The sequence below is a fragment of the Pieris napi genome, chromosome 1, assembly GCF_905475465.1.
Source record: "Pieris napi chromosome 1, ilPieNapi1.2, whole genome shotgun sequence".
Classification (NCBI taxonomy): Eukaryota; Metazoa; Arthropoda; class Insecta; order Lepidoptera; family Pieridae; genus Pieris; species Pieris napi.
This window is the reverse complement of record NC_062234.1, coordinates 13955453-13972918: the sequence shown is the minus strand read 5'-3', so window position 1 is coordinate 13972918 and position 17466 is coordinate 13955453. Positions and strand designations below refer to the sequence as shown.

The following is a 17466-nucleotide window of genomic DNA, read 5'->3' as shown; positions in this document are numbered from 1 at the left end:
GCAGTGTGCGACGAAATGTGCCTTCAAAAGCTAACTTGACAAATATTCTTTAAAAAATTTTTTAAAGGAATACAAAACACCACTCAGTAAAATTAGCAGTGTTTATGTGCTATAAAAGCTTCGATCTCCATCACTTCATATGTCAAAAATCTAAATTCTTAAAAATGTTACCTCAATTCGAGTAGAATTTGAATTTGAGAAACGATTTATTGCTTTAATTTTGCTCTTGTGTTTTAACTAAAATTCAGAAAGCTTAATGGAATATGTTACGTCTAAAGTCCATTTTGGCAACGTATTCTCCAAATTACCTTGACTTTAAAAGAAATAAAAAGGAAGTCAGCCAAGAAATAATTCATCAAAAACAATTTTGGCACTGCAAAAAAAAACGAAAATCGACACTAATAAAGCGGCTGTTAATATAATATAATAACATCAAATATCTTACCATTGTCTGTTGACAATTGACTTATCAATGTAGACAATTGATAATTCGAATTCTTAATTTATCGTTGAACAAGAGACAAGGAATTGGCAATTATGATATAATATGAATATGTTTAGGAGTGTGTTTCATTTTGGAGTAAACATTGCTAATACATTTCTTTGAACCTCCAATTAGGTTCGTAATATTATCAGGACAAAGTATAGAACTTTTTTCTTGATCCCATTCGCTAAGCTTCTACACTTATGTTATTTGAAAGTCTAATTCTTCAGTTCCGTGATTTTAGATAATCATAAACATTTTATATTTTGTTTTGTTACTCTTTATGTTGTTAATATTTAGCTTTTCTACGTATTCAATCGTAAAAAATATATAAGATAAGAGGTCGCAGTTTTTTATATTTTTGACTGGAAAAGTTCGTCACAAATCAAGCCCATTAAACTGTTAGTTATATTGAAAAAATAAGGTTGTGGTGTATATCTGTAATAATATATTTTAAATAGTATTTATACTGGTGTTATTTGCTTTAAAGTGTATAATATATAGAAGATACCGCGATAGTAGTACAATAAATACGAGTAAATTAGAAACGAATATTCATTAAATTACACCTTTATAGCTGGAAGTCCGCAGTCCGTTTTACAGGGCATTTTATTATACGAACTAGCTAACTGTGGAATCGACTCCCAGTGGGGGTCTTCCATGAGAGATACGACCTCCAACTTTTGAAAGTTATAGTGTACTCCTCCCTCAAAGGCCGGCAACGCACCCACTAGAAATGGGTGTCCATGGGCTGCGATGAATGCCCTTTTTGAGCGTCCCGTAGGCTCGTTTGCCCCCTTTTTATATATTCAAAAATGTATCATATCTATAATCTATATATTTTAAGTTTTTCTATAATAAATTTGAGATTTGTGTACTTATATAGTTATGTTTGTAGAGATTCAACGAGGCGAACTCGATACCTTTGAATTTGAAGCTGCTTATCTTGAGTAATTCTTTGAATCTTTCATCTTTGTGACCCCACATCCCGTTCTTAACATTGTCTCGGGAGAAATTCGCGATTTTGTACAAAAAATGTACGGTCTGATGTTTTATTTATATTCAAATTGTGAGACGAATACTCTATATAATACTAAATACAGAGCCTAGGCAACGCCTGTAAGAAAAATTTGGATATAATTAATTTTTAATCAAAACTCATTTTCATGCATTACATTTACCGCGTAATAATGGATATATATCTTTAATTAATAATAAACTAATAATTTTATTCTAAGCGATAACATACATTTCAACTATATTTTTTTAGAACACTAGATATCTGCAGCCATTTGGTCAGGTTGTCTTCTGACATAGTCCTCCCCTTGTTGTTTCTACTCGTCTCTTTCACGAGCTAATCTTCTCCATCCTTCTGGTATATTGTCATTCCTTCTCTTTATTGGACGGCCTGTTTTCTTCCTCCCATCCCTGGGATATCATTCTATGACGTCTTTCGTGCATTTTTCTTCGACTGTATGATACGCCCAGTCCAAGTCCATTTAAGTTTTTAAATTTTTGTTAATACATCGGATATTTCTGTCTTTTCCTTATATTTATGGTCATCCATCTGTCACACCTCGGTATGTTCAACATACTCCATTCAATGTCCCGTTGACAATCTGTAAATTGCTTTTGCTAGTGGTAGGCCAGGGCCGGTCTCCATAAGTGAGACACGGCTATAATGTTTCCTTTTTTCCAATGTCAGTAAAAAAACGTATAATAGTAACAACATAATAAAGTGAACTCCATTCTGATGCAGTATTTAATTAGTATGCCAACGTTGAGTAAAGACGTTATCATGATCATGTTGTTTGTAACTTTAGCGCCAACTTTCGTTAGGACCAGTATATAAACCAACTTTAGAACCTTTAATCGAATTTGTCTAGTGGAAGTCCATCAAAACTTTTAAAATATCTGAAAGGACTATCTAAAAAACAAACATTATTGTTAAAGGAACTGCTTTATTCTGTATTTTGATTAACGTTTGATTTTGGCGAATGGAAAACGAACCTCAATGCAAGATTTTTTAAATAAATTTGAGGTTAGTGCTGCTTATTATTATCAACGTTAAGCTACAGATTCTTAGTACCGTATTAAATATACACATTTTGTAAGCAAAGACAATACCACAGACCGCAGAAGCGTAGAGTAAATATTTGTCAATCAAATGAGACGATCGAGGTAAACGTTGCGGTTGAAACGTTTGCAAACTTAGTTCTAAAGACGGATTTGAATAATCTATATCCAATAGTAATATTCCTTAAGATTGGGCCTAACAAAGGGTTTGTTAAGCTTTAAGAATCGAATTTAAAGCCTTTTGCTCAATATTGTTATACATTACTCAGTCGGTATTTGTAACAAAAGGATAGGCGTTAAAAAATATTAAATATAATATTTTCAAACCATATTTTATGTAGTATGTAATTACATAGCTCTTCGGCAAGCGGCCTATTTGTGAAGCGGATGGGGGGTAATATACAATGATTTAAAAATGTACTTACCGCTGAAACGCTTCTTTTGGTATGAATCTGCATGTTTCAAAATTTTTTTTGTATTTGTTAATTTTGACCAAAAAAATTTCTCCGGTTTTATATACGTAGATTATACTTTGCTAAATAGATAAAATCGGTTCGCTTCCTCTTATTCGAAGAGGGAGCATCGGCAGCATTATCATAAATTAAAGACAGACAAACAAAGTAAAATTAAACCACAAACGTAAATATTATCTTTGGAGACGTGTAAAATAAGCGAAATATATGTTTAGTTTATTTTAATTTGCGTCTATTGTACCTACTTACTTATCGACACTCCGCTCCAAAAAAAACTGTTGTTGTGTAAGTGTAACAAAAATTATTTCGGTGGCGGCACCCTCATTGTCATGGAGCCTGTGTGCGAAGTGTGCGGCGGCGCTTAGAAATTAATTTTATAAAAGTAACTAAGTTGTATAATATGTAGTTCTATAAATAAAACACAAATAAAAACTATATTTTTAGTTGACATTTGGCCAAACATAAGTTGTAAATAAATAGTAGTTTTCACGATAGTCAGGACGAGATTGTCTACCGAAAAATTGGAATATGGACCATAGACTTTATAGATGTTCAAACCTTAATAAAAATCAGTTGCTAGCGCATAGTTTCATAAAGTAAAAATACGATGGATTTAAATATTCAGTCGTTCCGCGCCAAGCTAAGACTTGGAATATAAATATTTTAAACAGGTTAGCATTTATTTATTCAAGTTCAGCACGTTATATGCTATATATGTCACCGTAAAATTGTAAAAACCGTTAGATTGTAATCTATCTCGCGAGATTGTAAACTGTCGAAAGATTGTCAACTCAACATACTGCTTGCAATTTAACGTATTATTATTCGGTAGTTATATGAAATTGTTGGGAAGTAAAATTAATCTGTAATTGACCAAAGAAGTTTGAATGATAACTAAGTTAGTGTAGTACAATCTACCGAATACCGATAACCGATAACCGATAGATTACAATCTAACGGTTTTTACAATTTTACGTTAACATATATACAATATATGTTACAAGCTATCTTTTCTAAAATACATGACAATTATGGTAAACATTAATTATAGAAAAAATTAAATAATAAAAATATCACACTTTCAATTTTAGATTTTCCTAAACAAATTTGACTACTAGTCAAACAGCGGATTAGGTATAAGATAAGCACATTGCTATTTTTTTAAATTGATCAGCACACTATCGAAAATGTCAAGCTCTGGATAAGTTATATTCGCGACGAATTCGATTGAGAGGTGCCTGAATTCGAAGGTTTTTGCAGGCGGAATATGGAAAATTCTGCTGGTTTATTTTGGTTTTTACACAAAACACAACTTAGTAAGATACTGGTTGCTTATTAGATGACGATTCAATTTCAATAGGTATGCCCAGGTATAATTTGATTTAATATGCATATATAAGATATATATGTAATATACAGAAGAATATGGCTACAAAAGACCGTTTATAAAGCCTACGATAAACTTATTAAATTTTTACTATATGACTTAAGTAACAATTAACCCATTATTAACTATATAATAAACTATTCAATTCAAAATATAAAACGTTTCGATAATGTAGCTGAAGTTTTCAATTCCTTGCAAAATGCGCAACTTTACAGAATAAAGTTTCAAATAAAATATTAGTGTTGAGTTTTCATTCCCAGAGGCGACATCGTATTTTTCATTTAAACTTGTATTATATCTCTTGTGACACACAATATTCCCGTTTTGTGATATTTGTTTGATATCATTGTTTGTATTGTCATGCCGCCTGTCAGCTGTCATTGTGACAAGTCATCATAAGCATTAAAACCTCTTTATAAACTTTTTACACAGGTTCAGCATTTATAATACTTAGGGTCTGTTTCACAATGTACGGATAAGTTCTACATAAGTTCCAATTTAGCTATTTATTACTTATTGGTAGGATAAACACTATTGTTGTATTTCACGACTGTCAGATAGCGCTATTCGTCACATAAAGTCCATGATAAGTTATGAGTCCGATGAAGTGACAAATAGCACAATTTATCTCCCTAATAATTTATGTGTTGCATAGCCATTTGGTACTTTATCCATACATTGTGAAACAGACCCTTAGTGAACATTGAGCGTAAGATTCTTAACCCAGTAGTCCTGTCTATTCCCTAGTGTGATCTAATTGTTGTATACATTTTGTTTCCTTTTTCATTGAATGGGTTACGATAGCGAAGAACAAATTAAAAAGCGACATTTTGAGACCGCTTTGATTGAGGGGCAAGTGGTAAATTAGTGAATATAATATTAAAGTTGTCGTTACTCCCCTCTTTGAAGGCACTCTCCTTCTAAGCGGCATCTTCTACCGCATTTACCATGGAGATTGTTCGGATTAATCCGAATATAGGTATGGTCCAAGTGCTGAGTTTCATCATCTGACGTCGATACAGAATAAGGAATTCCACCCGTATCACCTCTACGTCGCGGTTCCACAACTAAGCGTTATTTAAGGCAGTTCTTGCCGCAGCAGTATGTGGAACCAATTACCCACTGAAGTATTTCCGAAACCATTCGAGTTACGGACCTAGAGTTCTTCAAGAAGAGAGCGTACAAATTCGGGAAAAGCCACCCTGGCATTTAGAGAGCCCATGAGGTCGATATCACTTAACATCAGCCTCCTAGCCATTTGCCCCCTATTAAAAAAATGGTTAATGAATTATAATATTATATTTAATACCATACCTAACGATGCACAACATTACGAAGTGCAATAAAATTGAACGAAGGCACCATAAGTCAACAGAAATAAATACATATTTTATTTATCTCATTTTATTTTGATACTATGTGCGTAAGTTTACTAGCTATAGTTATGTATAGTCTATAAATCAATGTCACATAAGTCCACAAAGTATTATATAACCACATAAATAACAGAGCCACGTCATTGTGTGTTCTACGTCTGTCTTTTGTTTACGCGCAATCAATTTCTCGCCTTTGCCCTTTACACGGCTCGCTAGCTAAATTGAAATATTATTTCTAGAGGTAATGTGAAAAAATAATACTGCTATTTCATTTTTGTTGATTATGACACATATAATACTGATAAAATAACTTTGATTTTGTTTGTGCATTATTCAAAGATTCTGGGTTGATTACCCGTTTAAGAATAATTTTGATAGGCACAGAAAACTGGCTTAATTGCCTTTAATAAATAAACAAATCAGTGGCGCTACAACCTCTTTATGTCTTGGCCTCAGATTTCTGAATCTGTTTCATGATCATTTTTAAATCTGATAGGCAAGTAGGTCATCAGCCTCCAGTGCCTGAAACCGTCGACTTTTTGGGTCTAAGACATGTCGGTTTCCTCACGATGCTTTACTTCTCCGTTTGAGCAAATGTTAAATGCGCACATAGAAAGAAAGTCCATTGGTGCACAGCTGGGGACCGAACCTACGACCTCAGGTATGAGAGTCGCACGCTGAAGCCACTAGGCCAACACCGCTCTGTAATTGCCTTTAATAGAAAATAATGATACGCATGAAGACTGTTTCCCCCATTAAGTAATTAAGTGACGTCTAAGTCAAACAGGAGTCAACAATTTTTAAATTATAATCTGCCAAGTATGTTTAACAAGGCTAAAGCTTTTAACACAGGTTGACACATCACGTGTTATTTCACATGAAAGTAAGCTCCGCCTTCAATCAGACATGGGGCTGTTTCTTTGTTTTCATTTATAGATAAAAGGACACAATGTTTACTATACAAGCATTTACATGTGACTAACCTAGTTGTGATAAAATTCTTTGTCAAGTGTAATGTTCAAAATTTATATTATTCGTAGGACGTAAGTATGGAATCGTGAAAGATGCTAATAAATGCAAAGGCGCATAATTCTCTGAGACATAAAAAACGTATGAATTTTTGATAAAAAGAACAAAAAATACAATCTATTAACGTCACGGACTTTTTCACGAATGTGCGATTCTGTTAATGATTTATGATTACACTTCAACTCCCGGACATAAGATATAAATATCAACATGGCAAAAGGCCCACAGAATATGAAAATGAATGGTTTACCATTTTAAATATTTTTATTTGTTATTATATTATATTTTTTAAGGTTTTTAGGTTTAGATACAAAGAATGTTATTTTTACGTTGCTTAATTTATGTAATACTTTATTTTCATAGTATATATTTCTCTAGAATACAGTACAATTTTATTATCCTTTTTTATTCTAATTTAAGAAGTTTACAGTTCCGTGACTTCTTGTGGCATGTCACATTTCCTCATCAATGTCTAACTGTTACCATTCCTTATTGTTAATATCAAAGACTGCAAAGTCGCTGTTATTACTTCCTTATACTATTATATTTAGTCTTACACACAAACGCCTCGAAATTGCACTACAAAGAACAAAGCGTAGGAACTACTTATCACACCGCAGAATTGAATTTCATCTCACCCCGCACTCGCCCCATTTGATTTATCTTTTGTATTCAACCCACGCTCATAAGTGCACCGAAGAAAATGTGCAAGAAACGACGCGAATCTTTCGCAACTCGTAAAAGCTTTGAAGTATTGTAAACGTAGTTAAAAATAGCGGAAAATGTGTATCTTAATACGTTTAAGACTTGCTTCTTTTTTGTTATGAGATCTCGTAATTCTGTAAGACGCCTTTTGCATTATGCGCTTTTATATATAAAATATAATTTTAATATTACATATATATGTTTAAATTTGAGAGCGTGAGTGAGCTGTGCTTTTTCTTGTGTACAAGGAAAACGTCGTGAAAACAACGCTATGGCTTTGATCTAAATTTCCAACGTGAGTCAGGAGCATGTAGTTGATTAAAAAGAAATAGTACATTTATGTCTTACATAGATAGTTTAAATAAGAATATTTTAAACATTGCAATTTCGTACAGCGTATCTTAATTCAAAAACCGCAAACAAAAAAAAAACGGATTGAAAGTAAAATAATTCCGTCTAATATTTTATTCTTACATTGAATTCTCTTAGAAAACTTTTTTCTTTCGTTTCGTAGTACTTGTGTAAAAATCTTCAAAGGCAAATTACTCGACAATCAAGGGTAAATTTTATACAGTACCATTAAGTGCCCAGACTGAAACTGTTGAGTGGCTTGAGTTTCTGTTTGACGTCATTCACACATACGGTGACGATTCGCCAAATACAAAATGGTTAACGTAAATTGTTTAAGCAAATATGACTTTAAGTGAGTGTTAAATAAGTATTATGTTAACGTTAAAGTTTTTTTGAACATACGTCGAAAGGATTTGATTGTGCATCACCCAGGGACCGATATTGAATTTATTCCCCTTTGAATATTTCAATACAATTTCCTATAACGCGATACATAATTTACTCATGTGTACGCACCAATTAATACCAGTTTTATGTGAATCAACCCACGCATTCTGTTTAACGATGTGTACTTTTTGTATTTTATTCGATTTAAAACGCTGTTTCTATTGAATTGTGATTAAGTTCCGAGAAATATAGTTATTGCGGCGATAAACAACTACTTAAATAAATACGGTGTATTTGCTGCGACCTATATCCAGGGCTAATTACCCGAACACAAAATTTAATTTGGATTAATATATTGAGTAGTGTAAAATAAGTTATATACGTAAAAATGCAGATTTTAATTTGTACGTTGTATTAGCCCCCTGATTGTATCAGATACTTTTCTATGTCTCATTAATTATTTCTTTATAGATGATCAGGTTATGATGATGCAAAGGTACTTCATATACGTCGTCGTTAAAGCCAAGAAAGCCAATTTCCCAAGGTACAATTACGATTAAATTGCGCTCAATTTGTTCGTACATATGTCGCAGATTTGAAGCGATTAATATTAGCCAAATAAGTATATCACTATCGTCGTACAATATTTGGGTTTTACTTTAAAGACGCCGTTCAGAGAGCAACTGAACTCTACGATCGATCCAACGCACTACTGAGAAATTCACTTAGACACTATGATATACGTCTATGATATTTCGTGGTGTTGCCATTCTAATAAAACAAATAATATCGTGTTCTCTAATGACATAGTCTCTAACTGTACGAGCCAAGGCTGTACATTTTGCTCACTCATTTTCAGGATTTCATAGTTTTATAACCGTGGCGATTTCATAAATTGTCGGACTTACGCCTCGTGGACTGTTACATTACATTCTGTCGCTTTTCTTTAATTGCTAATACCATTTCATTATTTCGCTTATACTCTTTTATTTAAAGCACCCCAACCGTACACTATATGTTAGTTTCATAAACATTAGGTACTTAAATATATTGGCAGATTTATTCAATGTGATTGGAATTTAGGAGGAAAATCTTTCGCTTTGATTTTACAAATACCAGTCATGCTCGTTGTTTTTGCTTTAAATCACTTGAACAGTAAAAACAAAATGTATGACACAGAAGTCTAATGAGATAAACAATAATAATTTATTCTTTTTAGGTGGCCGCAATGGCGTCATTAGTTCGAAAATAGCCGGACCGCGGCGATGGAGCTCACGTAATGGAGGAAGACGAACGGCGGTTCTCGTTTCCGCCTCCGGCGCCGCTCCACTCGCCAGGCGAAGAGATAGACGGGTCTCGCCTCCTCGGAGAGATAGTCCGGACTCTTGAAGCTACTAATCCCGAAGCCGCTGCGCCCCTGGTAGCTTCACAGTCCAAGGATGCCCTCGATACGGAATGCGAGAAGCCACGCCGAGAGGAATTGCGGATTGCCTTGGATGTCACGTTCTCAGAGCCACCTCCGGGACGTAGTGATGAGCCTAGGGCGGTGGTCACGCCTTTCACGCGTGAGTCAGCCAAGCGAGCTGGGTCCCGGGGCGCCCAGTTGGTCAGGGAGTTTGGCTTCATGCCGCGGAGGCGCCTTAGCGTGGAAGACGGAGCTCGACTGCCTAGGAAATATGAACCGTTCCCGCCCAAGCTGTATGGACGACCGCTCGAGGAGATCGATAATTTTATTTATGATGAGGTAAGTTTAGTTCCTAAATAAATTTATAATATTCGCCTTCGTGAGCATCACTTTTTATAATTTATTATAAGCTTAAAATAGATATTATATGTTTTGTCCCTATCTAACTTTTTTGAACACAGTATATTCTTTAACCAGGTGTAGTGTTTAGTACGTTAACATTGTACTTTTTGTTCGACTCTTATTTCTATTATAAAGACCTTTTATTCAATTAATATATTTTTTTAGAAGTTATCTCTGCACAAAGACAAAATTCAACATTAATATTTAGCCTAACAAAAGAGTAATAAGCAATTAAAAACTAAACTAATGACTGAAAAGGGTATTAAACATAAGAAAGTGTGCAATAACACTTCTTAAAAAATTGCCTTAGATTTCTGTATATGTTAGCAATTGAAATGAGTGCTTTAAGTAAAACACAATAAATTAACCTAAAGCTAAACTAAATATAAAAACAGAAATAGCGCTCGCCTACTATTGATTGTACAATGTACAGAGTGGATTGACCTCATGTTCCACCGTCAACTTGCGATATGATATTTGTACCTACGTTTAATGATTTCGTCTGGGCGAAGCAATTAGTGAAGCAAGAGATATCTCGTATGTCAATGGCCCTTTTGGAATTCACGATAAATAGAATGAAAATATCTGTCCAGAATTATTTAACTTTCCTGATTATTTCCTATTATATATCGAAGTGATAATAAGTCTTTAAATTCTAATTTTGTAAAACTGGCATTTATGAAAATGTAATTGGACCATAAAACAGTTAGTATTTATGCTAAACGACTATTGGGTATTAAAAATTATGCAATTGCCAATTTATGTGTACCCTCTCGATACCCCAGGCATCCCATTGTTCCATTTGTCCCTCCTTTCCGTAGAACGCGTTGTGGTCAAAGCTCAACGATGTCCAGATTAAGCATTCTTATAAACGAGCTAGGTCTGGATATACATAGTTGCTCCCCTCACACTATAAAATGGATTTTTGTTTAGTTTTTTGTAATTAGAATCTTTTCTTTGATAAGTAATTGTTTTGTTTTTTTTGTAATGTTTGTTTTGTTTAATAATAGGTTATGATCTCTATATGTATGTCATGTTTGCCTATAAGTGCTTGTCACATTAAAAATTGTATTTTGTGTTTGTTTTTACCAATGTCTTAGTGTGCCAAGCGTTGGCAAGCTTTTTCTCAACAAAAAAAAAATAGCTGTCGCAACTACTAAGCCTCCGTGTCTCTATTGCTTAGTTCATAATATTTTGGGTTAGTTATGGTATTAGTAACTAGACTGTTGGATGCTATTCAATATCAAATTCTATAAAGAGATGTAATCTTTCTTCCGTTTAGTTCCAAAGAGCTGTTCATGTTTCAAACAATATTTTAGTCAACTGATCTATACTATAACGGAATGAAGTTATATACAGATACTATTTATTTAGGTGTTCTCTGTAGGTACTGAGAAATATTCCAGATCTGATATTCAATTATATTCTTTCACGTATACACAATAAAAAGTTATGTTGTAAGCACTTGTTTCACCGCAAATGTTTCGTACTTTGCGTACGATGTTACGCCGTTACACGCTAAAATTGCGAGCTATTCCGGTCGTAATGTCTCTTAATCGGTCTGGAACAAGATGTATTTTATAGATTTATGTCTATAAAAAGTATGTTTTTTAAAAAGGTTACGGATCCGAATATTTGAGTTATACATTTAAATATTTATTTTAAGTATTATATTATATATATATAAAAATGTATAATTAAAATTCAGTTAATATGTATAGTTACGGGAGATACGCCCTTGATTGTTATATAAATAATGTGTTATGTAAATGTAGTGAAGCTTTCACTACAATTACATAGGGTAGGGTATGGGCTCACTGAAGATCGCTGGTGACAATAAGTAAAATATGAGTTCTTTGAGAACCGGCAAAGACGTTGTGCTATGTTTAATTTATACTATGAGATCCTGAATTCCTCCATTTTCTGAATCTAAAAAGATAATTAAAATTCTAATGTACATCGTAAAAATGGATCTTTCCGAGCAGCTTGGTCCCTTGGCGTTGCGTAGAGATGTGGGGTCACTATGCATCTTCTACCTCATTTACCATGAAGAGTGTTCAGAAAAGTTGTTCGAATTAAAACCTGTAGCTGAGTTTCAAACTCAAACTCAAATTCAAACTCTAACTATCTTTATTCATATAGGTAAACAAATACGCTTATGAACGTTAACAAGTTAAATTAATTGTAAATTTACATTTACTACCAGTTCGCAAGTCAAGGGCGTAGAGCGGGTAAGAAGAACTGGCAAGAAACTTTCCGCCACTCTTTTTAATCGCCAAGTATTGTCATACAAATTGTTTGAACTGGAGCTGAAATCAATCCCAAGGATTAGGATCATTTACGTATTCCTCAAATTTATAAAACGCTTTATTGATTAATTTACGTTTAACCAGGGCTTTGAATTTATTTAGTGATAATACTCTAATTTCGCTTGGGAGTTTGTTGTAAAAACGCCTACAATTTCCATATAAGGAGTGGTTTATCTTCTGGAGCCTGGTTGGTCGTACACTAAAATTACTTAGTTCTATTTCACATATTATACATTCTTTATCAGATCGCAGGCAGAATACGAAATTCCACCCGTGTCACCTCGATGTCCGCCGTTCCACAAGTGAGCGTTTTTAAGACAGTTTCTGCCGCACACCACCTATATGGAACCAGCTGCCCACTGGAGTATTTCCGAACCAATTTGATTTAGGGTCCTTCAAGTAAAGAGCGTACCAATTCTTAAAAGACCGGCAACTCGCGAGCTCTCTGAGATTGTCCGGACGGCGGTATCACTTAACATCAGGTGATGATTACGAACTGAAATAATCAAAAAACCCCTCATGTTTGATATACAAAAATACTAGTTCTATATTATCGTTTAAATTTCTTTGGAAAGACTTATTTGTGTTAACCACAGTTCACAAAACGGATACGGATGTCAGAGCTTATCGGCTGACCGCTTACCTGTTGCACAAACAGAAAGAAAATTCAATGTAAATAGGGATTTATTTGTTGAACCGTCGCACCTAATCTATTGCAGTGCACAAAAGGAAATATTTTCATTTTGCGTTGCTGACTCTTGCTTTCAAGTTTAACGATGATAAATACGTTTGTTTCAATTTAGTTAATGAGCTACAAAATAAAAATTATTTGCATTATATAAAATATCAGATACGTTTTTGTTATTGTTATTGTAGAAAATAAATAATATAAATGAGGTAATATATGTAAATGGCCAGTACTGGCAACACAGCAATGACAAATGACATGTATACCAGTCCAGATTTCTAATGAGTGATAACTATATTTAGACTATTTCTTAATAAAGTATTGGTTACAATTTTATTAATTAATTTGGGTAAAATATTAAGTATTTATTGTCGTTTGTTTAAGGTCCAATTTTAGTTTTCTTTTTGTGATAAATATAGGAATAATAATATATATATATATTTAGCGCTGCAAGCAATGCTCTTCACTTTTATATATGATACTTAGAGGCTATAGCCATTTGAGTGGAACTCAGCTATCTAAATGTTTCCTCTGTTTGCGGCTTATCGTGGACCTTTCAAAGGAATGGACATCGAGTATTTGCGACTATCGCTTTTGTAAATGCAAAAGCCATTTCATGGAGCTTCGTTTGATCGGGATTTTCACTCTAGCTTTCACTAAAGGTGTTAATATTATACAAACGATCGATTTATACGTTTAATAATATTAAAAGTTCCTTAAAACACGACTTTAGTAAAAAATATGGCTGGACTGGAAAAAAACTACTACTAATCACTACCAAAATTAAAATTTTGACCGCAATAAATAATGTTACAGTGCAATCAATATAAAATAATTAAGATATTTATCTTTTTCGTATCTCTACAGCTAACTTATATTAATGCAAAGATGGAATATATAATATACAAAAAGGTTCAAACATTTTAGAAACTTATGAAAGAAAAATTCTAACTCAGTATAATTCCGATGTGTTGTGTGTTGGTTTGTAAGTCAGGACATGTACGTGAGGGTAAGTGTGCGTGTGTGTGTGTTCTCATGATGTGGGTTTAGTGCTATGGATAATCTTAATAGGCTAGATAGAGATATTATTTAAAATAAGTGTAAAAGCATACACACACAAAACCCTGAATTAATTTTCGTGACGGACACAGCCGCCATGATGAAAATTTCTCCTCCAGTTTTAGTTTTTAAATCACAGTAATAGTATTATTTTAATTTAAAATGATAAAACCCGTGTTTTATGCAGGTATAACGGTCAATTCGTTAAACTGCGGTGTCATATGTCATTTCAGTGGCAGGCAATTAAATTTGCCAATAGCACATACTCCCTCATATTCCCAATTGCACTGTTGTGATAATTAAACTGAAGATATTCCTAACTAAGAGCAGTGAGGGCCTAGTGGCTTCAGCATGCGATTCTAATCCCTGAGGTCGTAGATTCGGTCCCGTCTGTGCACCAATGGACTTTCTATGTGCGGCATTCGCTCAAACGGTGAAAGAAAATATCGCGAGGAAACAGGTTTGCCTTAGACCCAAAAAGTCGACGGCGTGTGTTAGGCACAGGAATCTGATCAAATACTTGCCTATGACAAATGATCATAAAACAGATACAGAAATCTGAGGCCCAGACCTAAAAACGGTTGTAGCGCCACTGATTTTTTTTATTATTTACTGGAGCAAGACTCTTTTATATCAATTACAATATAAGAACTTTAATTTAGGGTAGAATCAAATGGTTCGTAGAAAATTACATGCATCGGACATTAAGAAATGAGTCTAGAAAAAAAATACCTATGTTAAAAAAATATTCAAATAAATTATGATTTAAATATTTACTAAATTTATCAAAAATGATCAATTATTAAATTTATTACACAATTCTCTCACTACCTGTAGTAACAAGAAATATTCACTTAAATTTTGTTAATGAAACCGCTATACTTTGCTACGATCAAAACAACAGCTTACAAGATAATAAATTTCATAAAGCCATCAAGAAGTAACATCAGCCTGGGTCCTATAATAAACTTTTAGAGTACATACTTAAGTTTTATTCTTCCAAACAATTTCGAAGAGGTTTTCGCAAAAAACAAATGGGGGCGAGCGCGTGCTCGGAATATAAATTTCCTTTTTGCTTTAGGTGTTTTTTTAATAAATTCATATAAAAACAAATACGTGCAAAAAATATCTTAATTTCAGTAGAATTTATATATTCATCAGACATAAATTAAAATTATTTAAAGAATTATAAAAGTTGTCATTTATACTATAATAATAATAATAATTTTATTCATCAGAGAAATACAGTCCATTGATTTATTAGTAAGTTAGTAACAATAGTTTCTTAAGATCTATGTTGGTAGAATTTATGTCTGGAATGTGTTGTTGACTTCCTTCGTGTGTTAGGCAAAGCACATGGCCTGAACCCGGCCTGAAAACGACTTATAGAAGTACGTACTTTTTTATTGCATATATCTTCCAGTTGCGATCTGAAGCTTCTTAATTTTTCAGGCCTCGGCAGTTACTCTTATATCGATTTATTGCTCCAGGTTTCATCTGAAGGCTCCAAATACTGTGTGACTTGTTTGTAGATCACATGTATATGTCGGATCTGATTTTAGATTAAATCTATGTAGATATACCGCAAACAACCCATGGTATTTGATTTAATGGGAATTATAGACGCAACAATAATAACACTACGCAATCTTCTACTTTACTATAAATGATACAATAAACACGCAAACTTTAATGTGTACTAATATTGTGAATTTTGGATTTCCAGTAGATTAAATAAAATAAAGACTTTATAAAAAAAAAATATAGATATTTAGGTACACATACAATTAAGTAAAGGAAAGAGAAATTATACTAACAGGTTAAACTATATGAACTAACACTAAAATAGATTGTAAGAAGTGTAAACTTTAAATACTGGAAATAAAAGGCTTTTTATTTTTTTATTTATTAATATTGTGTATAAAAACCACTCCAGTAAATCAACATTCATAAATTGAGCCTATATTTAAGGTCGCGACACCTCAAATCAAAATGCAACGTTTTGGACCACGTCCAAGCCAACATTCATAGATTCATGGCACTCAACTATGAGACCACTTGAATTTCAGTGCTAAAGTTTAAGTTGATCTGTTTGTGGAGTAGATTTTCTTTTCACGTCTTTAGTACACTCAAGCTATTGTTCTTTAAAGTGTTAAAACGCTGATAGTCATTGGCGGTACTTGAGTACTTTGTGACTTGCCGATATTTGACCAAGTTTTTGCTTGAATTGGAGGTTCAATTTTGGTATTGTTTGTGACGGGTTTATTAAAAGAGAGATGAATTTCTTCAGTATTTTATCGATTTTCAAATATTTATTTAATAACACTCTGAATGTACAGAAATACATTAAATGAAAAGGAGTACAACAGGCGCCCTCATCGCTTACGAGCAAAGCAATCACTGTGAGAAAATAAATTGAATTAGTTTATTTAAGCAATATGTGCTAAAATAAATAAGACATATACTTATTTAGACAAAACACAGCAATTAAAACGTAATGTTATCAGTGGTTAAGACAATAACAAAAAATTATATTTGTTTTATATACGATCACAAAATGTAGCACAATTGCAGATACCGCGATATAATTACTTGAGTTAACAATGAAGATGTCATGAAATTAAAAAAATTGCTAAAAAAAAATCAGCAATAATTTTTAAGACTTTTGAAAGTAACAAAAAAATTTTCTTGAGGTAATAACTTAAATAGCGTATACGATAACGCGTAGGTATAGCGTAACGGATAACTGAGTAGTCACAAAGATTATAAATGAAGCTAGCCGCTAAATTAATGAGCTGATGAGTGCAATACTATGCTACATACAACATCGAAGGTATAATACAAATAATCGTTTTTTGATTGATCTTTGATTGGTTTTTAAAATGGAATACAATGCAAAGTTTCTTTTAAAACTCCGTTTTACAAAACACTTCTGTGTAGAACGTATTCCTGTTCTATAAAATTAAGCGCAATTTTTCATATGAGTAGACAAACTGTGAAAGCATGGAAAGTAAACATAAAGTAAAATTGTACGGAAGCATTAAGGCGCAGTACATTCATATAAATGCTTTTTGCAATTAGCGCCATTTCACGTAGAAAATATGCATCAAAAGCACCGCACTGTATATTATAATTCACAGCATTTTTATTCACATTTTCGTTACTTTTGTTTTCACGAATTTAAAAATTTAACAAGCTTTTTAAGCGTTGAACGGACTACGTTATAATTTAAGTAATGTTTTCTCGATTATTCCGTGTCCTCGTTTTTTAATACATTTTTGGTTTTTTAAAGTGTGGCAATTATATTTGGGGATTGCTTTGCTACTGTACATTAT

At 33.1% G+C, this 17466-nt stretch overlaps 1 protein-coding gene across 4 annotated transcripts in view; it reads left to right on the top strand.

Moving 5' to 3' along the window:
* Positions 1-17466, top strand: part of LOC125050973 (sodium channel protein 60E) — a 132943-nt gene that overhangs the window by 30371 nt on the left and 85106 nt on the right. For all 4 annotated transcript variants that reach the window (XM_047651090.1, XM_047651082.1, XM_047651105.1 and 1 more), the window contains exon 2: positions 9488-10012. In XM_047651090.1, coding sequence (XP_047507046.1) covers positions 9548-10012 — 465 coding nt within the window. In that variant the 5' untranslated portion in view covers positions 9488-9547. The remainder of the gene's footprint in view (positions 1-9487; positions 10013-17466) is intronic.